The sequence below is a fragment of the Aphelocoma coerulescens genome, chromosome 5 (assembly GCF_041296385.1).
Source record: "Aphelocoma coerulescens isolate FSJ_1873_10779 chromosome 5, UR_Acoe_1.0, whole genome shotgun sequence".
Lineage (NCBI taxonomy): Eukaryota > Metazoa > Chordata > Aves > Passeriformes > Corvidae > Aphelocoma > Aphelocoma coerulescens.
Genome location: NC_091019.1, coordinates 46,414,173 through 46,441,224, shown reverse-complemented (window position 1 = coordinate 46,441,224; position 27,052 = coordinate 46,414,173). Strand labels below are relative to the sequence as shown.

The following is a 27,052-nucleotide window of genomic DNA, read 5'->3' as shown; positions in this document are numbered from 1 at the left end:
ACAACATAAAAAACTTGTTCAGCTTTTGACCTCTCTTCTCCAACCACAGGCATTAATTAGAGCCAAAAGCAGGAGAATTATTCTGATGTTGAAGCTTTTCTTCAAAAACTTTTCAAGATCTTCCAGTTCTCCAAAACATCTCACAAAGTAAGCTATGTACTTGTCATCAAAGCAGAATGGCTGTTATTTTCTCAGAGCCTCAGCCATATTAGAACCATTAGATACTCAACTAATCCCAAACTAGCTCATCCTCTCTGCCACCTTCCAACTGCCTTTTGAAGAGGAAGCTCCCTTTGACATGAAATAGTCTCACTACCCTCTGTAGTTAGCAGTTCCCAGATTGAAAAGACATAAGACAGCAGTAACAAATGTCAAAGGAAACTTGGAGTCATTAAAAAAAAAAAACAAACAAACAAAAAACCAAAAAAAAAACAACGAAGAAATAAACAAAAATCCTCAAGCAAACAAGGAGCAAGGGAAAATTTGCTCCATGCTAACTGGTTTAAAAATTCTGCCTCTGGAGAATTCAACCCCTTCTGCTCTGATGTGTCCTCCTGCTGTTTTACTGCAAGCTCTGTTGACTCACAGCTGCTGCTCTGCTCGAGTCCTGGGCTGCCTTCAGAAAGAAACACATGGAAAAGATGGAGAACCATTTTCCCCACTCAAAAAGCAAATCCCAAGTCAGGGAGAAAACACCAACACAGGAGTCAGAAGTCTGCTTTATAACAGAAATGACAAGGTGAGCCAGGGCAAAAGCTGTACTTCTCAAACTAATGACAGTAGCATCCACTATTTCCCATACAGAACAGGCCCTGCTTTGAGGTAGTCTCCCTCACCCGTACCCCTGCATCTCATCCAAAACGCTCTCAAGTTACTGGTGCATTGTGTCCCAGTCTGGTCTCCAATGCTCAGTGTAATCTAACTGTAGTAAACATGAATCACTTAACTGGAACAGCAAGAAGAGTTCAGTTTTTGCTAACGTGCATTCTTCTGAGGAGGGTAAAGCAAACATCACATTGCATGCAGAAAACACCCTCAGCATTATTCATAAAATCTTGATCATGCTTTCCAATCCCCTGAGACTTGAAGCCATAATTATTACATCAAGGTAAGACAACCCCAGAGAAGGATCTGGGAAGGACTTAGAGAGAAAAACCTATCAGTGCAGCCTAATTTTTATTGTTTGGTAAATGTTCATGGTAGCAGAGACAGGACACTGATGGAGAAGTGATGAGAACCACCATTTCTGAAGTTAAAAATTCCTCTGATGTATATCTGATGATACTGAAAAGCATTTCTGAAGTTGTACCTAGGAATTAAAATTTGAGTGAGAAATCAGAGATGAGCTTTGAGCATTGGAACATTTACTAGCAACTTCAAAAACTTGCTAGAGGTATCCAGATAAGAAGCTTCTCTTGCCCTGAAGAACATGCATGACACGGAATTTCCATGCCTCAGCTCTTGGGGATTAATGGCTGTTGGCAAAAACTGCTGCTTATATCCAAAATACATCCTGAGCTAAGGGAGTAAGAAACAATCCTTATGCAATGATGTCATCAATGCAGTTAGGTCCTAAAATTCCCAAGCTGAGAGAAAAGTAACAACTGTGAAAATTGTAAGATGTGCATTAGGACTCCTGCTGAAATGCATTTGGGTATCTGAAATGGAAAACTGCTACTGACTTGCCCCAGAGTCGCAGTTGTTCCACATTAATCAAGACCAGTTATAAGGAGTTAAGAAGTGGGGAGGGTCTCAGCCTCATTTAGGCACGTAAAGATTTTGTATCTCTTCTCTACTAATCACCTCCACATCACTTACGGGGATTTGAGACTAGATAATTATAAATCAGGAATCTGCTCTCAGTCAGCATAAAAACAGGAAAGTGCAAGTTCAAGCTTTCGAAAACTGCTAAGAGCAAAAGGGGGAGGACAAGTGAGGTCAGACTGTTCTTTATGGAAGCATGACAAAATGAGAGGCAGAGCTGTGAAGACACGGAACTCACATCTACAACACACAAAGATATGAGTGATAATCAGGAAGCTAAAATGGCAGACTCCAGGGACACACAATGGATGGTGAAGCCTTTCACCCCAGATCTCTCTTCCTGTAAAGAAAGAATATCTGTTCTACAGAACAAAGGGCTGTTCTCTATCCATGACTAAAAAAAAAAAACAAACTAGTAAGTTGCTTCTGTTACTTTCCACACTGACACGAAACTCACTGTAGCAACCCAAGAAAGGCTAATGCCTGGGCAAGTTTGTGAAAAGTAACTTTTCTGTTTCCCCCAGAAGTTTCTTTCCACCTTGTGGCAGGAGATCAGTGGACTTCAGCCATTTCAAAGCCAAGCTTCCAAAGTTTTCTCCTTGCAAAGACAGTACCCTTAGTAGTTCTCTACTCCAAATCTAACTGAAAGGAGGAGAACTAAAACACACAGTAACTCCCAAAACCACGTAAATAGGAAAGCGTATGGTAGGAGAATGAAAAGAGCAGAACTGCTAGTTATTTTAAGTGACAAGATCACATAATTTACGCTTTGCACAAGACCTAAATAAATAAATAAATGTGGAACTAGGCAGACCCCTGCAACAAGCAGACATCTTCCTGACTCAGCAAGCTATCCACAAGGAATGACCACAGACAAGAACACACAATCTCAGTTCTTCTGTTGCTGTTTAGTATGGCTGCTCTGAAACTATGGCATCTGGAAGCAGCCTCCAGAAGGTTTCCTAAGCCCTCAAGTCATGGCAAAGCTGCAGGACTCAATAAATATCAAGGAAGACATAATCTGTAGAGGACTATACAAAGCCTTAGGTGATTTTGGAAAACCTCTTTTTGAGATTAATTTGGAGAGGAGAAAAAGACAGCTGGAAGATAGAGATTATTTCTAACTTCATTTCAAGTTTTCAAAATCCAAATATCCACCAACGACCTGGGAAAATTCAAGCAAAGGCTGCCTGGGGATTGTGGGTACACAGCACCATCTCGTGGAGTGAATGGAAGTACAAAAAACAAGGAATAAGGATTCCAGCTCTTGAGACGTCTGCAGCTCGGCTTTTTGACAGCCTGCTCTTCTAGAAGGTTAACAAATCTCTCTATCGAATTTGTGCTTTATAAAAAAAAGTTCACTGCAGATCTATAAAGAACAAATGAACAACAAACAACTCCCTATTTTTATCTCTCAAACTCATCACCATTAACATAAACACTGCAGGCCTCTTCATAAATAGAGTGTGGGCAGACAACCATCTGTACTGAATTTTATTTGCCAGCAGGCCTAGCACAGCTGTGAGCACCCTTTTCTTGCAAGTCTGAATCTCGTGTACTTAAGGTGGGCAAAGAATACAAGTCTACAAATACTAAACTTGCCAGGACTAACAACCTATACTTCTCTCTACTTAGTACTGGAAAAGAAAAAAAGCCATTTTCCATTTAGAAAAATAAGGAAACTCAGAAAAGCAGCTATTCCACCCTTTCCAGTATTTGCTCCCAAATATGGAGGTATGCTTACAGAGTGTCTGAGAAGGAACAGCTTAAGTTACCCAGCTGGTTCACATATTACTGGTAATAAATAAGGATTTCCAGGCACTACTGAAAGCATAAAGACCTGATTAGTTTCTACTTCATGACAGGTAGAAATTCATCTGCGCAACAGAAAGCATTTAAATGTCCTGACTTCTAAAGGAGGCAGGCAAATACAGGGGTCTCTTTGTAGGAGGGATGTAGCTGATCTTAATTTCAGCTCCATCTCAATTATTGTGTTATACCCAGCTCCACTTCAGCAAATACTTCAATATTAATTCTTAGTTCATCCTGGTCTCCAGGATGAAAGTTGTTTAAAAACAAAAAACACTATGATATATTGTCTATACATTTTGAATAGCTCCCATAATGATTTTAGTACAGGTCTCTCAAATGTAATATTTGGGCTAAGTGTGTTCTCTGGTATGCCTAAATTAAGTTTAAATGACTTGAACTATCAATATTCCATGCATATGAACCAAAAGTAGTAATTCCAGAGCCAAGTGGGGATCTCTGTGAGTATGCTTCCCTTAAGATAAAGCACAAATATATGTTTCAAGTGTCCATCAGAAGCATCTCTATTTCAACAGGATAAGGTAAGGGATTTAAGCCTCTAACCTCTTCCAACTGGGACAAATGCCACTGGTAACAAGTGCAAAAAATGGAAAGAAAACAAAAAAGAGAACAGGCTGGTGGTTTGGGTTTTGGGGTTGTTTGTTTTGGTTGTTGGGGTTTTGGTTTTTTTCTGACAGTATGAACACTCTACTCCTATGATTTGTGTTTAACAATGTGAAGCATAGATAATTCTGTCTGATGCCAGTCCCCAGCATTCAAGTAACTATAACAGGATGAATTCTCAGGATATTCTCCATCCTGCAGCACTATATGCTTCAGCATCATGTGGCATATAGGATTAACATGGTGCCCTGCCTAGCTCAATATACTATGCAAGTGTGCACAACCCAGCAATAGTTCAGACAGGTATTTCAGATATCTATGCATGGCAACTCGTCTACCAAATACATATTCTGCACAGCTGACAGTACAGGTACCAGACATCAAAATCATGGCCTGTTGGGTAACTTTCGTGTTTCTGTCAAATATTATGCCCATCAACCTAAATATAGATGCTGGTGTCTCTGTCTCTCACACATATGTACAGTCACTCAAACAGATTTTCTCTTGTCCCATATGACACAGCAGGAGTGACTACAACTATTTGCTGGCAGTCAGATTCACAGTCACTGCTTCTGAGAACTTCAGCTCATTCACACAGAGCAAAGGCTTGAAAGCCAGGTCTGCTCAGTTCTTTCTGCATTGGTAACACAAGCAATCCAGTGTTACAGCAGCAAAGCAGGAAAATGAGTCTTTGCTGATGTCAGCAATAGTTCTGCCTCTGTAACATACAGTTGGCTTGGACCCATAATTTAAACCCTGGTGCACAGGCACTTGTGACAACAGTCTGCATATCCAAGTGAAAAACACCTGATGGCTGAAGTCTTCAGTAATAAAAAGAAATACCAGTATTATCCCTCTCTTCAGCATTTTGTGGTGTTGAATTATGAGTCTATCTGTGACAGATGAACTGTTAAAGACACAGATGCTTCTAAGGGACCAACAAATTGTATGATGGATGGCTTGTGATATTGCTATCTATCTTCATCATTTGCCTGAGATCAGAGGGCAGAAGTGTAACAGACAGAAGGTCACTTAGTACAATCTGAAAAAGAGGAAAAAAAAAAAAAGAAAGAAAAGAAATATGACAGATGGTTATGGGAAGCCAGCAAACCTGACACCAGTTTTGCTGTGGTCAAGCACAGCAAATAGGTTTCAGATCAGAGACAAGAAGAATAGAGCACCGACAACAATTCCTTCAAAATAAACATTAGAGTCTCTCTGGAAGAAAAATATGCTTATATTTGGCAGTTGCATTATTAAAGTCAGAGTCTGGTGAAGACACTCTGGTCTAGAGGTCTGTTCTGTTCCCCGAGACAGTTACTCGATAGACATGAGCACAACTACTCTCGCATTAAGGCTAGAGACACTTGAATAACAGCTACAAAGATCAAACTGCTTTCTTAGGGGTGGAGTCATTTTCTACTCTCTTTCCCCATCCTGCTCCAGACCACACTCTCAAGCACTGTGCTGGCAATATCCTGAAAGGCATATCCTAGACCAGGGAGGCCACCACAAGCCCATGCTGCTTATCTCCAACACAGAGGTCTGTGAAGAGCCTCAGGAAGTCACGGCACAGTAGCTTATTAAATAGTAAACCTAAGCAGAGGAGGATGAACTAACTTAGGTCAACGCTTTTAAACTAAGGTTAGTTGTCTTCTCAGGTTTGTAAGTGCTTTCTGCTAACTTTCACAATAAATTCATCCTTTTGATACAGTCAATGAATCCTGAACTTTGTTTTGGAAATAAGTAAATCAACCACATCCTGGTTTTTTATTCCTTCCTCTTTTTTTCTGTTCAAAGCTATTCTAAGACTTTCACTGAAATATGCAAAATTTTGCTTGCCATAAGTGTGCAGTTTTCACTGATTAAACTACCACCCATGAAAGATTTTCACCAGCCCTGTATACATCCAAGACTTTGAAATGAACTAACATTCACAGTTTTGGAAGCATTTTCATTTGCAGACAGCTGTTAGCTAACTGTGGTTTCAGTTAACACTTAATTGTTCTTGGGGGTTTTTACTGAAAAGCCTAATTCCTCCCACAATCAGAGAAGTTATTTTGTGTGCCAAAATCTCTAAGGACAGTAAAAGGCAACTGAAGTCCCAGACTCCACTCCCAGCATTTGCCAAGGCCTCAGATGTCAGTACACAATGAAACACCTCTACAAAGATAAATGAAATCCACCAAAATGTGCTCCCCTGTGCAAAACTTGTTTCACAGGTACCCAAGCAGCCAGTTTCAATTTGCCCCTCAGGGATCATTATTAAGATAACTGTAATTAAGGTTTTTCATCTAATCCCCAATGTTCTACAGCTGAAATTATTATACCAGCTCCTGGGTAACAAGATTGCAACATAATAAAGCTATGTCCCTATATGCAGCTAAACTCCACTGGAGATCAATAGTAGCCTTCTGTCAATGACAGGAAATAATTAGTACATTAGGCAGCTTGGATAGTGAACAAAGAATCTCCTTCAGGACCTCTGACTCCTCCTGCCTTTGTTTTTCTGTTAACAATTTCCATTGCAAAAAAACCAAATAAGCATAAAAGATCTGTTTCTTGAGCCCTACTGACCCCAGCTTCCTCTCTTAAGTAGCCCCAGACTCGCCGGCTCAAAAACCAACAAGAAGAAAAAAGTTTAAAAATTCTAGTACTGCCGGAATCTCTCTGCATGTTGACATTCTCTCAGCTACCCACAGATGTAAATATTTTGTGACATAGATTTGTCCACCTAACGACTTTAATCTTAAAGGTAGCTTTTAGTCTAAGGCATAAAAACAATATAAATAAATCTTAAATACAAAACAATTAGGCACATTTGATATGTGGACTGTGAGAATCCTATACCAGACTTTGATCTGCAAATATTGGCATAATCAAAAGTTACCTCATTGAATTAAAATAATTACTTTGTATTTTAAAATGTTACTGCAAACAAAGACTAGTCTGGAAAATAGAAAATATTGACTTCAATCCTCATCTATTTGCTCTCACCCAATAAAATAGGTTCCTCTTTGCAAACTCTTCTCTGTGTAGACATAAACTGTGGGAAATAAACAATAATCACACCTTGAGGACTCAATAGGAATAAGGAGGCAATATAGTGTGTGCTATGGCAAACAGCTCCATGCTGTTTGGGAAAGCACCAAGTGAACCCTATCCCATCTCATTAACACCATTACACCCCACTTATCACACATCAGATTTAGATCAACAGTTTAAAAGCACACATCTATAACTCAGCTGAGTGCTGCAAAGACGGGAGAGCACACAAAACCCAGGTGGGACAAAAAACAGATTAAGGATTATTGCAAGCAAGAGCTTCCAGGATAGTAAACCCAACATGGAAATCATATTTTCATAATCCACAGTGCCAGACTCATAGGGGATTGGAGGGAATGATGAAAGCCAGCTGTGTGTTCACCTGGACTAGTGACTAGGTATCCTGTTGCAGATCAATAGCAACAGCTAAAAGACCAAACACATTTTGCAAGGGTTTTTCTTTTCCCTTGTCTGCGAAAGAACAGGTACTTATCTGCATACCATATGGCACTCAAAATACCTCATGCTGATGAAGCCATTGTAGGTGTGAGATTATCAAAAGTATCTGGACAATACAATCGAGGATAGAAGTTTCACAGCATTGTGTGAAAAAAAAAATCCACTTAAAATAAAAGTCCTCAAGCTCAGGGTGATTTTTGCCTATAAAATCTAATTCTACATACATTTTTCACCATCTTCCAAATTCAGTTCTGTACCATCTTCTGTGAAGAAGCTACTATAAGAAGAAAAGAATCTTTAAAGAGTAAAATTGATGGTTGAAGACTGTTTTGGTATTTTTCTGAGTTTTTACATTTACTGCTTCTTAAAACAAATAAGAACATGGGCAGGATATTACAAAGAAAAATCTAAATATAAAATTAATCAAATCCTTGTTGCACTTGACAATTTAGAACACTTTATTATCTTACATTTAGTCAGAAGATGTGCTTACAGATCATCATCAACAAATGGAGCTTGGGGTGACAGAACAGAGACTCCTATTTTGCTGTACACCATTTCTGTTACTGCTGCCAACTTACATCAGTGTCTTATCAGTGATTACACCCTGTGTGTGCCATTACTGAAGGAACAGTTTCTGAGGCCAAATCTTTCATGGGGCAAAATACATAGGACACAGTACCACTCACTCAGCTGCTTTTAAGATGAAAAGTAGTAATTACTGCCATGACTACCAAAGAGTATCAAGTTAAAGAAAAATACTGTCAAAGAGAGCAGAGGTCACAAGGAACAAAATTATGGCAAGAGCCTTCTGTGACATGCTTATGAAAATGGCATAGCTGGTGAGCAGCATCAGGAAGACAATTAACTGCCTGAACTGCTCACAGGTTGGTAACAGAGGCTGTAATCACTCCCACCTGTAAAAAGTCTCTCTCCTTCCATACTATTGAAGTCTGCAGCACGGCTGGACCATAGCTTATGTGCTGACAGCAGCCAGGTGTGCACAGATATCAGTGACTGATTACAGCTCTCATTCTAAATGCTCCTTCTGCCAAGCTGTTGAAGCAATCGTAATTAAATTACTCACCAGAGACCTAGCTGCATTTTGGGGATCACAAAAGGATAAAGTTGGCTAGCTTTCACAATTAAAAAGGAAATTCTTTCATGTCAGGGCACCTTGAGAAGCTGAAAGGTGCAGAAGAAGCAATTTCAAAAAGCACCTGTCACTCAAATTCCCTCTTTCCAACCCAAAACAGGGACAGACAAATCTCTCCCTCTAATGTTGACAGCACTACCCATTCCAGATGACTCCCAAAGGGAACATGGGGCAAACAAGCTCTTGATCTGCAGTCTGATCTGATGTTTTACAGCTGTTACTCAAGGGAGGGGAAATGCCTTTCAGTACACTGAAAAGATTGAGCATTCTTAAAGCACTGAAGAGCTAAGGCAATTATGTAGTGGGCTATTACCAAGCATCAGAAAAGTGCATGGTGCTTTAATGAGAAGTAGCACCAGATCCTTGCCCTAAAGATGTTACATTACTTGGCACTGCAGGGCAAATGAAAGTAAACAGTGCCAAGAAGGATGAAAGCAGGGTTCATAACCCAAATCACAGTGGTACAATTTACACATCACGTGCTAAAGTACACAGTTGCATTTCTACAGTTGCATTTCTCTTTTTTATCCCAGTTCTCAGAGGATAAGGTCATTCACTGTCATAAGACACCAAAGGCTTTGGTTAGGAACTGAAAATGAGCCATCAGCCAGAAAACACTAGTTATGTGAAAGACCACTAAGTAAGCAAGAACAAAGCATGAGGGGAGAACTAAGAAGTAGGCAGAGTGCCTGACCTGTTGTAATGAAGTATGATTCACTCAAGATAAATCAGAGGTGACTCTTGCTTCATGTAGGATGGATGTCTCTGTAGTATCAAAGGCAAATCCCCAAGCATGCTGGTATTTAAACAGCTGACTGGTTTAGCCATGCATGACTAATGAAGTCTATGCAGATTTATTTTCTACACACTAGCAACCTCTTGCTCTCTGACTCAGTAAGTGAGTAAGCTGGGCACATTAGAAATGAATGGGTGATAATTAAAAATGAACAATGAAGAGGGTTTCTGTAAGTAAATCAAGCTGAGTATGTTGGCATTGACATTAAAAGAGGTCATGAATTCTGGACAAAAATTGGCCCAGATGGTAAAAAACACAAAATACTGAGAGAGAGGGAATAGGGTTCATCTCCTGACTGGTGGTCTGAATCCTGCACTGGAGAGCATGAGCTGTAACTGCTCAGTGACACAGATAAAGTAAGTTTGGGGTGCAAATGGCTCACAAACACATCAGAATAAAGCCATCACCATAAAGGAAGGGTTACTTATTTAGTCATTTGCCCTGCTAGTAGTCTCTTCTAATGGCTATTCTGCCATGCTATTTAAGCAGGTGTGAGGGAAACCAGTTCTGCCACTGCAACCTAGTTTACAGACTATGCTCCAGAAGCAACAATGCACTTTGGTTCTCACTCACTTACTTTGTAGGGCGCAAAAAGGAAGGGCATTAATGCAGAGGGATGGGCCTGCTCTGACAACCTTGGTATCTCACACACATGGGGCTAAGGCCAGCTTCAGTCTCCCTTAATCAATCAAAAATATTCTGTGCTTTACTCTAAAGTATTGGTCTTAGACATTTTTTGCTAATCTTGATACCCTTCCTTTTATGTCAAGTGAAAAAAGATTTTGGCTAGTAAGCCTCACTCACTTCAATTACATATCTGGAGTTATCAAAAGCTCTTCTTGTGATGGTGCTAAATTAATGAACAAAGGAACAAAGTCACCATAACTCCCTTTCCCTCAATCCTTCCCTCCTCCAAGTGTGTTTCACATAAAGACAGTAAAAGCATGTAGGTTATGCATCACATGAAAAGGGATTGGGAAAAAAAATATAACTTATTACACAAAAGAAACCCCAGCAGCCCTGTATATTACTTCTCTCCTAGACAAAAAACAAGCATCACTTTGCCCTGCAATCTCATTGGGGAGTTAGAGGATTACTTATCAGCAGGATCCTTGTAAAGCATGGAGACTGGAAGCATATGAAGATACAAACACAAGAGGACAAAAAGCTTGGGCTGCCTTTTCTCTTTACCAATCAGATGGAAAAGCTGTTTTTAAACCAGGTGGCTATTACAACCCGAAGTTTATAAAGAAATTAATAAATAACCCCTCAAAAAAGCCAATCAATAGTCGGCAGATGGATTTAACTGTTTCAACAACAACATAAAACCTATTTGAAAAGGTGCTTTATACTCTGCTTGCACTAGTCATTGCTACAAATCATTGATCTTTTACATACAAACACCTCCATTAATACATACTTGTGTTAGCCTGGCAATTGCTCTTGGAAAGTCTGACCCTCAGTGTTACTCATCTGCATGAGGCACTGAGTAAAAAACAGCATTTTCTATGATCTAGTTTGACATGGATATACCATTCCCATTAGCTAGATTGGCAATGCCTCTTTTTATGCATTCCCTCTGTGCAGAAAATGTTATTGTTTGACCAGATAAACAAGAACATGAATTAATTAAAGAATCTGTAAAGCTGTTCATAGACAACAGTTTAAATACAGGTCCCATCTCAGGTAGGTTGGAATGCTTCACTCCCAGGTTTTCATCTCATATCATGGTTAAGAGTAACAGGATGGAGTTCACCCCACATGCAAGACACTTCACTAACATCATGGATTAACTTTAATTCTGCTACCTTACATACTTAAGATTGCACTTTTGAACAGTCTAAGCAACAGCTTGGCATGCCAGCATTCTTTAATATTTCTGGTATCAACCGCAGTACAATAACACTGACTTCCTACATCTTGGAGCAATATGTAAATTCTAAAAATAGGTTGAAAGCCCACATTTATTGAATGTGATGCTGAAATGATTAAAACATCTATAAAGATTGAAGAGTGTGAAATAACTTCAAAAAATTAAGAATAGATTTTAAATGGCATGGAGAATAAACCAGTATATTGCAAATAGTACCATTGCCTCTACTTCTACCTTTCTTTTCAGGTGTTAGTACTGGCCAGTGTGAAGGCCAAACCTTTAAATACACTTTCACGTAATGGACCTTCTCAAATGAATCTGAGGACAGGGGGTGTCTGTGGGTTATTCCTGTGTTTGTTTTTAATGTCGATACAGTCATACAACTCAGAATGAAGCATAGTAAAACTGAATTTATGCCCCCATAGCTCCCATTAATTTCTTATTCTGAAGAATCTTGATTCCTACAGTGTAAAAAACATCTAAAACAGATCTACAGAAAAATAGCTAAAATTAAAGGCTGTATCATCATTTCCACTAGGAATTTAAATCCCTGTCTTGCTAAGCAATACTGGTGAAGGGATAAACATGTTGCCACCTCTGAAGGGTGACAGGGAAGCACAGGTGCTTCCAGGCCAATTGCATCTGAATTAGGAAGCTTAATGGCCCAGTCCTGGGACAAAAATTAAAAAGGAAAAACAAATTGGCACACCAAGCTTTACTCAGCATTGTTAAGACTGAATATCTTTGCAAAGTTTGCACTAGCAAATAATTTTTAAAAATCCAAACATAAATCACACCTACCAATAGTTAATTTGGGATAATCTAGGAGATCATCAAGAATAATTAAAGAGAACACCATACTTCCCATTTATCTGTCTCAGAGGCACTGATATATTCTTCATCAAACACATGAAAATGCAAATTTCCAGTGTGGATATTTGACTTGATTAATAGAAATAGAAAGGCAAAATATATACAGTAAGTCAGCCTTTTGCTATCATTTCCATTGTTTAAAACTCAACCTGTTCTATTTACTTCAATACTCCATATTTATACCAGTGGGAGACCACAGATTGCTCATAAGGTAGAAATAGCCATAATCTAAATTAATAGAATGGACTGCTGTGGCCAAAAAAACTTTCTATCAAAGAACCTGATGCATTTCTAAATAAAAGGCCTCAGGTTACACAGAAGTTATCTCCCCCTGCCATTACTTGCACTAAAATCCAGTCTAGAGTATTAACTTCAATTGATAGATGCCTGTACTTCGATTAGCAATATCTAAAAAGTAGGAACAGGACTTAAGCCTTCTCAACTACACCACCCACAATGTATGCTAACTGTATCAGGAAGCCAGGAGTAGAACTCTATTTCCAATGATAAATGACAAAGCCAAAATCAATCAAACAAACAAAACCCACAAAAAAAGTCATACGCACTTTTTGAAGGTCCAGGATGAAGTCTTGTCACGTTCCAGAAGAAGTCCACACAACTTACCTTTCCAGATCATTTTGAAACCCACATCCTTCTGTGAGCATTTGTAAATTACCAGCCAGGCCTGATAACTGGAGGCTGGTTGCTACGCTGCCCACAACACCCCCACTCATTTCAAACTCCCCTCTCTGCAGTGTTTCCAGCTGCCAGCTCTAAAAAAGCAGCAAGAAATCCCCAATTACAGACACAGGAACCTGGCTCTTCCTGATGCCTCAGGGCCTGTTCTAAGCCATTAGCAAGAGCTTAACAAGGGCACTGCAATGTTCTGTAGTTGTGAAGCCAAACACATTAAAAAACAAATCCCACAGTATCAATAACATATTTCCTGGATATGTATTTAAATGCAGCCCAACAGAATTCAAAGTAGCGTTTCTTTCACACGTTTGTGTGCTACGCTTAGCAAGTCTAAACTGATTGACTGAACACATAGTTTGAGAGTGGGAAAGTGGGTCTCCAATTGATGAAAGCAAACCAAAACAAAAATGCAGAAACTTGGCACCAGATCTTGTGACTCCAATATGGTTTCTTCTGGACCCAAAGGAAACATTCTGAATTCCAAAGCAACCCAAAATCAGACAGCTTTACAGTCTTTAAATCTGTGTCAGTAGTACCTTTTTTATACAGCCCCTGCCAAAGTATGAATGCTGATAGGCCTTTCCAATATCTGTTTGAGAAAAATATGCTGGAAGAAATGGGAGACCAACACAAACACTACATATTATGAATGACTCAGAAAAGCAGGCTTTTTGGCCTTCAGCAGAAGTGGATTGTCACCATGTGCTAAACAGCTTGTCATATATGCCAATCAATTCAATCATGTCTCAGACTTTTAGGGGATGGGTTGCAGATATGACAGTGCTGTGGTACCAATCTATTGCATGGGCCTTGCTGGCACATATAATTAAGTCTACCACATATACCTTAATGAAAAGCAGCTTTTTCTGGGTTTAAAATTAATACACATGGTGAACCAAATTATTGAAGCCTACTGTTATGCTTTCTACAGCACTCATGATGTATTCCTTTGTTTCCTGCCTTGGAGCAGTGAGGGAGAAGGGGACTATCACCTCAAATAAGAGAAGCAGGCACACAGTAGAGCTGAAGTGATCTGTTCCCTCCAGGCAGGAACAAAGGCCAAATCATGATAAGCAGAGGGAATGTCAAAAAAGCTGATTATCTGCCCCCTAAAGGCAGACTTAAGGGGTTTGTTCAATTATTTTATCAGCGATCCCAGTGGTAATTGGCCAAGAACATCCAAGGTTTTGAGATGAAGCAAATCAATACAGCAAGAAGCACAATAGTGCTGCTGTGTATTTAACTGATCACTGGTTTTAACTGAACAATCTTGCAAACTGTACCCAGCATACAGCATTCAGCATACAGCATACAGCTAGTATTTCAGTAGAAGACTATCTAGAACACTACTCATTTTACATGCATTACATGTCTTTTTCACCAAGGTTTGAATGACAATCTCAAAGCATAATGCAGTATATAATACCTAGACATTTTTTACCTATGCAAATATTACATACAATATCTGCAAGTCATTTCTGGTTTCTCTAAACCAGGAATTCCATTAACATCAATTACCACCACTGGCCTGGTCGAGTTACCTTTCAAAAACAAGAGGGGGGAAAAAAAAAACAACAGAAAACAACCAAACAAAACCAATATATGCTGGATTGCATATTTTGATTTTAAGGAGAAAAATAAATTACTGCTATAGGCTTTAAAGGAATTTCCAGGAAAAAAAGTTTGGCTTTCACACTGGGAAAGTTGTATTGCAATTGAAAGAACATCAAATCGTGTTCTCTGTGCTGTCATATATCAGAACTCACAGGTCACCAATGCACTGAAAAGTGTACTTACGATCATTACACTGGCTCCCAGAATATGAAGTCATGGAGCAATCACAGGTGAAGCCTTCCCATTGCTGATTACAGATGCCCTGATTTGCACAGGAATCTTCCTGGCAGGTAGTGCTCGGTCCTGGAGAAATGATGACAAGGAAAGAGTGAAATAAAGCTGAGAGAATCACTTTGGTCAGGCCCACAAAAGCTTCAATTAATCATTAACATCAGGATCCTCACACAGAAGAGAGAAAGCACTAACCAAACACTTCCATTCCTGGACATGCAAGAAACTCAGGTAAAAAGAGCACAAAGACAAGTGTACACCTCACAACAAAACAGCAAACTGTAACACAGAGCAAGAAGGAAGGGGGAACAGCAACATATTCCCTCTTAGCCAGGCCCAGCTCATATGTTCTCAACTTGCTCAAAGAAATTTACAGTAAAATAGGGGTGATGCCAGGCCAACAAACATGGCCAGGTTGTTGTGCTTCCCTAGAAGTTTGATCCCCGTATAGAAATGAAAGCTAATTAATGGGCCCATGAACAATGCCTCACCACAACCAAAGAACCCTGATAATGTAGATTCAAATTGAAGTTTTGAAGCCTCAGCTGGCTACAACTTGGCTTTACAGGTTAATAAAAATCAACCAAACAAAAAACCAAAGACTCTGACCTATTACATAGGCTCCTCTGGAAACATGCTAATAAAGTCCTCAGAAGGGCATGACACTAGTCCACAACACTTCCTTCTGGACTGCTTTCCATGCTTTTGGTAGAAGCAGAGAAGGAAGCAGTCACACTAACAGAACTCATTGTTCTGTGATTTGCAGCTAACAGCTGCTAGCCTGCTCAGATAAGCCTTGCAAAGACAAAATCCAAGCAACAGGCAAAAAAGTAATCTTCAGATCAGAGGGACTCTGAATGACAGCTACTATGTCACCCACGAGGAGGTAGCTGGATTCAGAATCATCTGAGAGCGGGCATGAAGCTGCAAGTCATAGATTACAAGAACATGAGTTTACAAGTTACTTCCTGGGAAAATATTTTATCTTCAGCATTCTAGACAAAGGTATACCGATCCTATTGTGCATGATTTTAAATAAAATGTACACATACATTTGATATACCTACTATGCTATATCCTGCATGTGTTGGAAAAGAAGAAACAAAAGAAATAAAGCAGATAATAAAGGATCAACTGGCTAGGCTGCCTGGGATCAGTTCATTAACCACTTCCAGTCTAGGACAATACTATAAGGACAAAGAAACAATTGTTCAACCCATCCCATCATCTTTCTTCACAGTCTTTGCTAGCAAAAGCAACTCCACAAGGCTCAAACCTACTCCTTACTTCTTACTTATTTCTTCATCATATCAGCACCACCATCTATATTTTATTGATTAGATAGGACAGACCAATGTGGAGACAGCATTTTTAAATATTTTAACATAAAATTAAACCCTTCAACCTCTATCTGACACTACTCATAGTGATTTCACTAAATCCCATCATTATTCAGAATCTTTGACATTGAGATAGCACACCTGGGCACTTGCATATTTACAAGCCCTTGTAGAACCCACATCTAACTGGAAGTCCCATGTCAGGCCATGATCCTCCCAACAATTCAAAGACCAAGCCAGGAATGGGCCCTTATAGCTTTGGTGCAGAGTTTCTGCTCTCCCCATCAGATCATCTTTCCTCACTGCAGGAACAGAATAGATGAATTTCAGTAGCTTTTCAGCTATCTGCATTTTTCTACATCTCTCCTGAAATGAGAAGGAACATGTGACTCCGTAAGCAGAGTTTGAATGTTAACAAAAACCTGAGCTTCTTCCAGAATTTATTACACTGTTTAAAAAAAATAAACAAACCCCAAAACCTCTAGGTAGAAGCGTAAGTGTGGTTAATAGAAGATGACAACAAAATCCCTGAAGGAAAGTTCACCTATTGAAAAGAAGTGACAGCAGCAGCCACAGCAAGAAAACCCCATGTTGCTATGCTGAAGGAAAGTTGAGCAGCATTTTTCAACACTTTTCGCCTCCCCTCCGCCTCTTCTTCCCACCCACCTGACTCTCATTTGCAGCCATAAGAATCCCAGTGGTTTCAGTGGCACAGTGTGAAATTAACAGATCACTTCTAGGATTAGAACAGAGCTGACAGACTTTGCAGCGTGGGCCGGTAAGCACATGTATGTACAGGCTTCCCTCCTGCCTTTACTCTTGTAAAAATCATGGATATAAATATATATACATGTGCATCAGGTTGTGGTCTGACACTTGCTACAGACTTATTCTGGCCGAGCAAAAGAAAGGATAACATTTAACAATCTGAAATAGAATATTAGTTGTCATTTTACCTAAAATGTCTGGATTATCTAAGGATAAGGGATGAGGAACTGACACCTCTCCCACACAATACTATCCCACTATCTAACCTCTAACCCCAAACATGAATGCCAATACTCCTAGACGTATAAACAAGCAAAATATCTTATCTATATTTTAAAAATTAAACCAGAAAGTGTGACACTATACAAACTTTCTACACCATCAACTACAAAGACCATTACCTAGAAGCAGAGCAGAACACCATTTTCAACGTTTCTCCACTATTCCTACATTCTTCTGAGAATACTTTAATCAGTAACTGGACTTGATAATGGGCATATCCTTTGTCTAGATGCTGCAAGAGTAAGGACTCTTCAAGGAATAAGACTGCATGAGGCCCAGTACCTGTGGCTTGAAGTGTTCATTCAGTAGAGCCCAGAGAGCCAAAGTACTTGAATTCATGGCCTGTATTATGATATCTGAATTGTATTTTACAGAAACCAACCGTGCAGATGGGAACAGCACTTTCAGCAGCTGGGGGGGGGGGGGGGGAATGGGGGGAAGAAAAAGAAAAATCCACAACGATGAGGCATTTTGAAAGCCTGACAATACCACAAGGAAGCTTGAAGCCTGATCTGCCATCTTTAGAGTCAGTTGTGACAGCACAGCATAGATGCTGGGTATTGGCCTCACTTCTTAGTACTATGGGCCATTTGCATCATAAAATGATCTTTGTCTCAGAGAGTTCATCTACTCCTGCTGCTTCATTGCCTGATGTCATAATCCTCTGTGGCAACAGAATTTTGTTCAGAGCAACTAATAGGGATGTCACAGGGAATTAGGATTTTGGATTATGGAGCAAAGTGACAGAAGCACAGGAAGGCTTATAAAACATGAAGATTGTGTTACCACGCACATGCCCTTTAGTGCTAACGAACAAGGAAAGAAGATGACAAACAACTTATATATAAAGCAGTAGAATTGTTTCTAAATTACCAGTGCCATCAGGACTCAGGTCTATTTTTAATCTCATTCCTTTGGCAACACTTAGAGCGAAGTATTTAAAAGCAAAGTTTCAGAACTAGTCTTCACATAATATTCTGAGATACCTCTGATTTTATTGTCTGTTTGTAGCTGAGCTTGGTGCATTGCCTTCTTCGTGCCACATGCACAGTGGAAAGAGGAGTGAGTGGGCAGTAGATATCAAGTAAAAGTGGAAAAGTCCCCAATGCAGAAAAGCATCCCCGCTAGCAGAAGCGTGACTTGCTCTGTCTCTTTCTGTCCAAGTTAAGCCTACCAACAGAGGTATCTGCTTTGGAACGTGAAATGGCAAAGCAGGATTCTTCAACAATGTCCTTCTTATCTTTATGTTTGCATCTCTAATTTTTACTGGAACAGCTCAGCATCTGAGGACTTGAAGGATCTGAGATTTGTTGGGTCTCCCTCCCTGGGAAGGAGACCGGTACTACACATTTCTTCAGCTAACTATCCAGATGTATTGTTTGTTTATTAGTTTTTCTACTAAGTAGTTGAAGAAAATCACCTTAGAAGAGTATAATAGCCTCATCTCTTATCTGTATTCTGTTTAGATAAATTGTTCGGTCTACCTCTTTCCTACAATTTCAGTTATATGGTAGGTTTCTCTTTGTCCTGAAATTAAAAAAAAAAAAAATTCTACTGCTGCATGTTGCTAAAACTTCCATGTTTCATCTCACAGGTAGGCATGTTTCACTGGCAAGAAAAGTCATTCCTTCTGTATCTTTTGGAAGTTCTTTGCAGAAAAAGTATCTTGGGGTGATTTTATGATGTGTATCCCATATCACTGCCCTATGCCCAGAAATTAATTTTTGTGCCTTTCTACACCTTTAAAATGAGCCTGAGAGGGGGAAGGAAAAACTGAGCAAAACTTTTTCAAAGCAGTTTGCAGCTTGTTCAAGGTCACACAGAGATAGTGACTTTTTTTTTCAGCTGAGGCAGGAGAGCAAGAGGGAAGGGAAGGACCCGGCTTGCTTTTCTTTCCAGCCAGCTTCTGGCAGTTTTTCTTCCTCAGCTCCTTTTCCTCTGGAGAGTTGAACTTTTGTTTAACCAGGAGTTCATTTTTTTTTCCTTTTCTCTCTGCTGGACAGTTTCAACATCAGAATACATTGGGAGGACTTTCCACTGAGGCCTTGGCCCTGGAGGTGGGCCCACCACCCCGTCCCAGCTCCAAGGAAGGGGAGAGAGATCTACAGAAAGACTCTGAATTTTCCCCCAGGTTTTTCTCAGCAGAGCAAGAGGCTTTATCATTTAGCATTATTATCCTCTTCCTGTGTGTTTGTTAAATAAATAGTTTTTATCTCTTTCACTTTCCTTCGAGGAAATTTTTTTCTTTCCCGAACCTCATGGGGGAGGGGTGGTTGTAGCCTGCCTTCTCCCAGAGGATGTATTTCTAAATTTGACCAAACTGGAACAAAAAGGAACTTGAGAAATAAAAACAGTATTGTATTTATTGTTCTTTCACGTTACACATAGAATCAGTTTCTTTATACAGCAGCTGCAGGATTATTACGCAACTGCTTCATGTTTTGATCACAACTAGCGATAAATATTAAGATAAGTAAAACATTATTGGTCTTGCACATAACACCCTTCCTCTACACATCAAAAATTCACTCTTTTTGAAAGGAATCAGCCATTTGTGTTAACATTATTGTCTCAATAAGATGGAGATCATGTGAAACAGGTGAAGTTCAATGACAATATGGTTCCATTTTCATTCTTCATCTCCCTAAATGCTCTCATCTTTTTCCCTTGTATCTTCAAAGATGTTAGGAAGCAATAGGAAAGTAATATACACAAGACATCTTTACAGCCTTTGCAGAATAAGGTGCTTCTTTAGTCCTGTAGTTCCTAAATTACAAATGTCATGCAGCACTGAAATATCTCTACCACTACAAGTCGGACGTTACAATCAATTTACACCTTTGATAAATCTACACTCCACTTCTGTCAGCATTCCTCTTTCATAACCAGAGATATTCAGCCTTTTTTAATTCAATGTGCAGTAGCAGTTCAGCTCAGAGCGGCATCAGGTCTTGGAAACCATATGCACCAGGCAGAAAATAAACCTGTTCCAGGACTCACTCTTCCTGCAGGTTAAGTAGGAAACAAAGTTAATCCAAATAAGTTTTCCAATTTCAGAATAATTTGGGAAAAAAAAAAAATTCTGAGTAAAAAGTGTGCAAAATTAAGTCTGAACCGAATGGAACCATCACTTTATGGGACAGACCATACCACATATACTGTAACTGCCAAATACATATTGGTGGTATGTCAGCATATACTTCGCACAAATGTAAGAAACTAAATTATAGTCAAGGTTCAGTCATAATTCAGAAAGTTAAATCCTGTATCCTGAGTCACAGATAGCAGAAAGCAGGAATATCACAGACTAATATAGCAAACCAGAACCAAAAACCAAACAGATTTTCAAGGATTGCAAGGCCAGCTCTTCAAGCTCTCAGTTTCATACTTTGTTAAGAACTCATCATCCCTTTCATCACCTAAATAAGGTTAGGCATCTGTCAGGTTCCATATTTAAAGTTACTCATTGTCAGAAATAACTCAAAAGCCAGCATTCTTCCATCCTCTGAAAAATGCAGCCATTTTTTTCAGTGCCTCAACAGAGATGGAACACTTCATTCACCTAATATAAGTCATGGTGCTGAGTCCTTTTGTTCCAAATAAGTGGCTGGTCTGAAAACTTCAGGAACTGGGACTAGTTAAAATAACAAATATGCACAAACGTGCTTTCTCCCACAGAAAGCACATCTATCTGAAGGTTACAGAAGAAGGGAATCAAGCAGCAATGGCAATCCATAGAAATGGATCTGCAAAATGGATCTGCAAAGTGGTGGGATTTCCTTCCCGTCAAAGAAAGCTGGCATATACCTATCTTCCTCCCTCTTGCCACCCTTCCACTCTCCACTTCTAAGTAACCTAAAAGGTCTTGAGAAACATGCTTATACACATCTGGTGAGGGAAGGAAAAAAAAAAAAAAAACAAAACAGTAAAAACCCAAACCATCAAACAAAAAATCAACTGCATAAAAGGGAGTATGCCTGCACACAAAATGCAACAAGGGACAAGGAGATGCAAATGAAGCAGAGGAAGTAAACAGCATTTGGACATTCAGACACAAAAACTAAAAGCATAAAGGAAAATTGAAAGGGCTGTATGTGAACAAGAAAAACAGAGTCAGTTGGAAAAACATCCTTCTCCACTGCAAATCACACCAATGTAAAAGAATAAGAATCACAGACTAGTCTGAGTAGGAAGGGACCCACAAGGATCATCAAGTTGAGCTCTAGGCATCATGGCCTATCCTGAAATAGCCAAACCTATTTAGCAAAGGTTGGTTTCCTGAAAAGCCAATAATCCACTTTATGCACTCAAGACAAATGCTTCCCCTTAGGTTTCAATGTAATCAGATTTCTCTATCTGAAGGGCAAATATTCCTACAGGGTTAAGACCTCTGTAAAAAATTGAGCTTGAGATGAAATAATCTTCACAGCTGTAACACACCTGTGGTTCTGAGGACTCTGGAAAAATCAAAACAACAAATCTCTTTGTTACAGAATTTCCTGTTCATGATGCATCCACTTCAATAAACACCAAAAATCAAGCTCAGGAATTCCTGAGCATGCATTCTGAATTCTGATGGAGACATAATTGACTACAGAGAACAGTGGCTGTGGCAAGAGAGACACAATACTTGCTGATGTCTAATATAAGTCCCAAAATCATTGCCACAATTTGAGTGGATGGCACACAACATCTTAGCCCTAAAGTTATTTATGCTCCAGTCTACTTCCAGGACACTTTTTATCATCACATTGGGCCCACGTTTATTTCCTATTTTTTCAAATCTCATCTTTTACCACTTTCATTTACATAAATTTCAGAAATCTCCTAGGGGCAGCACCTCTCTATATCCCTCACCTCGGCAAGACAGAGTACTTCAGCTTTTTACAGTTGGGAAGAGGTCAGAGATGCCAACAAAATGCAGTTGCAGTCAGATGCTCCACATGCATAAAGCAAAAGAGATCACATTAACATCTGTCTACCTCAAAGCTGTCGAATCTCTCAGATTCAATGTCTCGTATGGATCCAACTGCTAAAATTATCTCAGACTGTCAGTATCATTGTCTGTTGGGTGAGAGGGAATCTCTTAATATGCTTCTGTCAACAACTGCTACAATGATAAACTGTTTAGCCATTAAAACATCCTTATTCCTCCAAATTTATTTTTATCCTTTTCTACTGAGCCACAGAACACCAAACTCTACCTAAAAACACAGATGATATCCTGAAGGAAAGGTAATGGATACCTGCCTATATCTGGAAGATACAGAACAAGAATATTTTAATTTAAAAATGGCATGTATTACATTAGATAAGGTCAGCAATATCACCAGGTCTTCACAGTAAACACAGTGAATAGAAAAGGAGCACGTGACGAAAGCACGTGATTAAAGCTAAAAAACAGTAATTCCAGGGTTATGTTAAATGTCAGGAAGTCTCTGTCTCAGAGGGTGAAACAGGAACATTTTATGTTTTGTCTCGCAACAGAACCTTAGACATAAAGTGGTTTAAACATAAAACTTCAAGGTGACTAAGATGATCCCATAACAGATGCCATCTGTGGCTTCAGGATTGCTAAAGAGAGACACATTGTTCAATGCCTCTGACTTCCCCTTATACCTGAGACCATTCTTTCCTTTTCCATTAAAAAGGAGGAACAATTTTTTAACTTTCATGGCATTCAGGAATAAATTAATTTGTACTTTGTATTGCAATCTTTACAGATGAATTGGGAAGTATACTTCTATTATCATATTTAAAAGGATACCCTTTCAATGCCATGGAAAACATCTCTCTGGTTATACTAGTATCAAAGATCTATTAACTTCTAATAGGCACATTTCCTTACTTATGTCCCAGGCAAATAGTCTGTAGGGTCTCTGAGAATACCCAATTTCCTTCTTATTCTCACAAATGCTACTCAACCTATTGACTTTCTTGAATAATTCCTTGACGTGGTGACACAGCTTCTCGACAAGGACACACCTTCTGCAGAGGAGATGATTCAGCCCCAGTTTCTTGGGCAGGCACCAGGCACTCTGTACCACCAGGGGCCTGCAGACATCGACTTGCCAGAAGGTCTCTTTGGGGGAAGCCTCTGACATCACTGGTGCAGCAAGAGCTGCTGGGGAAGGAGCTTTGTGGCACAGAATAAGCATAATGTTGGTAGCTCTGACTGCTAAGACAGGGGCAAGGGGCCTCCTCATTGCCCTCAGTGTTAACAGCTGCTCCTATGTGCTGCTCTCTGGTTCTGCTACTGTGCTGACCCTCCTACAAACAGGAACCCTTCCTGCCCAGGCTATGGCTTGTAAAATGCCATTCTAAATATTGCGGGGGTTTGTAGTTTATAGATTTGGGGTTTTTTTGTTTTATTTTAAAATTGAAATTCCAGAAAGTTATTTCTACAGGGTTTTTTTGAAGTCTAAGTTAATAAAAACCAACCAGTTTCTACCTCCTGATCTCACTTCTTAACATCAGTACTAAAGAAACTAAATCAGCTTTCTGCTTTGTAAAGCTCTGAGGGCCTTCTATGTTTTGATGCACAGCAGCTATTTGCCTGATCATCAGGCTTTCCAGGAAATCAACTGATGCTTTTATGGCTATTCAGAGATTGATACAGTCAAACCCCCCAGGTCAACAGAAGCAGCTCCATTGTTTGCCATGTTTTTCTTCAATCCATCTATCCCCCTCCAGAGATACTGGAGATTGTCATTCTGTTCCTGTCTTAGAGGTGTGACTGCATCCAGTGAAAGGCACCAAATGTTACATAAAAGCATCTTTCATTGAAACCAGTAATGGTGAAGAACAACCTTCTCTACCTTGCAGGTCAGCTTTGGTCAACTCAACTTTGTTAGCTAAACAAAAACAAAAAAAACAAACCAAACCAAAATGAAACAAAAACCAAAACAACAAAAAAACCCCCACCAAACAAACAAAAAGTAAAACCAAAAAACAACAGGTTAGTGTAAAGGCAGGTGAACCAGGGTAACATCACTTTGAATAAATAAAAGCTGGTATAATTATCACAGCCAACATGCATAATCAAAACATGCAGAAATGACAATTTAAGCAACAAGGGCACAGAGGGACAATGACTACATTAACGCAACCAACAGATAACAAAACCAAATAAAAAGAGAAGAAATGCATTTCATTCATGCATACACAGAATCACAAAATTCACAGATAATACAAAGGGAAGAAAAAACATCACATTCTTAAACCCATCTCTCAGCATTTACCAATAATTTTAGAGAGATTTTGTCTTATTTGAGAAATACATAGAATCCATTTAAGTAAAAAAAATCTATTTGACTTTCAGTAACTCAGTCAAGCATATATTTAGTTTGTTTGGCTTTTTGTCCAAAGTAGATTTATTGCCAGAAAACCACAGAGGACTGATAACTCTATAAGAAAAAAATTTCTGTTTATCCAAAGAACTGAACTTTACACTGGATATAAGTGACAGTAGCACCTTGCCCCCTCACAAGCTGTCACCTGCTCATGGATTTCAACACATCCTTAAAAAAAACTCACATCAACAGGCAAGCAGACAGCTCAGGCTTTAGACCCATATAGTCTTAATCAGTCATCAGAGCAATTGAAAAAATGTAGAGTACCAGCTCATTCTTTCACCTAGGTTGGAATGGTCTTGTTATCTGTGGTCAAATCACAGTCCACATGGCAAAAACAAAAAAAAAAAAATCACAGATCTACTAAATCTGGCTGTCTAAAGATCCAAATACACTTTCTGAAAATTGAAGAGCATTAAAAGCAAAATAATACCACTGATGCTCTTCCACGTAGGCACAGAATTTATTTTTTTTAATTTTGTTTGGGCCTCTTTTTTTTGTTTGCTTGTTTGTTTTGTTTGGTTGCTTTGTTTGTTTCTTTTTAATGGAGTCCAGTTTACAAGGAAGCCACATGGATTTTTGGTGTGTTATACCTTGATTCTAAGTTTTCTCTTTCAGAATGGAAAATGTAGAGGACAAAGATGGGCGCACAGGCAGCACCTCCTGAATCCCCTGTCACTGAAGGTTAAATATTTATATTACACAGCACAACAGGAACAAGAAAACACCAAATCACCAACCTCATGGCTCAAAAGATGGTTATTTAAGAAGGGCATACTTACCTTCTTAACCTTCTGTTCTTAAAAGTTCTAATATCACAGCTGATACTGAAGAAAGATTGGTAGTTCTCCTTTCCCCATTGTCTTCTTTTACATTAACAAGCCAATAAATTATAACTGACATGTACAGATGCCATTTCCTGCGTTTCCTAAGAATTTTAATATTTTGAATCTTTGCTACTGTTTCACAGCCTATGAATGACTCAAGATGGCAATTATCCTCCCGTTCAAGATAGTCAGATTTTTCTTCCCACTTTTGAAATTGCTTTACTACACAGAGCTATAAAATCCCTTTTTCCTTAAACAAAATTCAAAAGAAAGGGGAAGGAATAGAAAGAGGAGAAGGATGCATTTCTCCATGCATCATTTTCAACACTTATTCTAATCACGTAATTTCTCTATAACAAACAAGTACTTTTCCTACTTCCCTGCACCTCATTTTCTTTGTAGCTGAGAGAAAAGCTCATATTTCCAGCAGCACTATGAGAATAGAATACAAAAGCAAGGAAAAGGAGAGATGTCAAACCATCATGGAGCAAATTAATGCTCCACTCTTCAATGGACAACCTTTGATTCCAGAGAGAAAGTGAAGTATGACCAGATTTGAAGTTTCTCTACTGAGCAGATGAAGGGTGAAATCCTTTTTGACATTATCCTGCTGTGAGACTTTAAGCATAAGATTAGATTTGCTGTTTTCCACATACTGCTTAGTATGCAAAATCTGTTTCTTATTATCCAGCCTGTATGTGTCATTCATGCTTTTCATGCACCAGCAAATTCCAAAGGTTAACGATACTATTTCATGGAAAGTAGCAAAAGATTATGATTTTACTGCGGGATCTGGAAAGAAGATTAAATTATGACAAAAAAAAAGTCCCAAAACATCTGGAATAGTGTCAGCCAGTTTAATAATCAGCCTCCTTTGTGAGAAGCTGTTAGCGGAACAGGTGAGGTAGAAGCAACATCTCTAAAACACATGTAAAACTACCTTGCAGAAGAAATAAAATGTTCTTTAGCCACTGCTGTTAGCTTTGTTTGGTTGGGGGAAGGATGGGGTGAAAATATTTAGAATGTGCAGATGAATTTCAGATAGCTCTAAAGCCCATGGTAAGCAACATAGGGATGTCCAAATAAAAGAAAGGAAAACACAGAAGAACATATGGCAAATTAATAAAGAGGTGAAAAAATGCCTCAAAGGCAGAAATTACTCATTAATACTGAGGGCATCCTCTTTAAACTACACAAAAGGTAGGACATCTGTTTAAATTTTTCGAGGACCATTGAGAAAAAAGAAGTGAATCACTCAGTCTAGATTTTTGTGGATGGAATAAACTGATCCATTCATCTATTAGTAAGGCCAGGAATAAGGAGTTAAGCAAGAATAAATCATTTTAAAAGTCTAGAAGTAAGAAAAAGCTGAGCTGAAATTTAAATTGTTTACTTTAAAGAAGGGAAAGGAGGTCACCTGGTACAACTTCTTCTATCTACCAACTCTTCACATACACCATAGTGCAGACATCTTTTCTCTCAAACTGTGTATGTTTGATGTAGGAACAGTCTGTATTACTCAAACTCACGAGCAAAAATTTTC

The 27,052-nt window shown here is 39.1% G+C and overlaps 1 protein-coding gene across 19 annotated transcripts in view; it reads right to left on the bottom strand.

The window, feature by feature from the left end:
- NRXN3 (neurexin 3) overlaps nt 1–27,052 on the bottom strand; it is a 982,949-nt gene that overhangs the window by 507,657 nt on the left and 448,240 nt on the right. For all 19 annotated transcript variants that reach the window (XM_069017992.1, XM_069017994.1, XM_069017995.1 and 16 more), the window contains one exon: nt 14,893–15,012. In XM_069017992.1, coding sequence (XP_068874093.1) covers nt 14,893–15,012 — 120 coding nt within the window. The remainder of the gene's footprint in view (nt 1–14,892; nt 15,013–27,052) is intronic.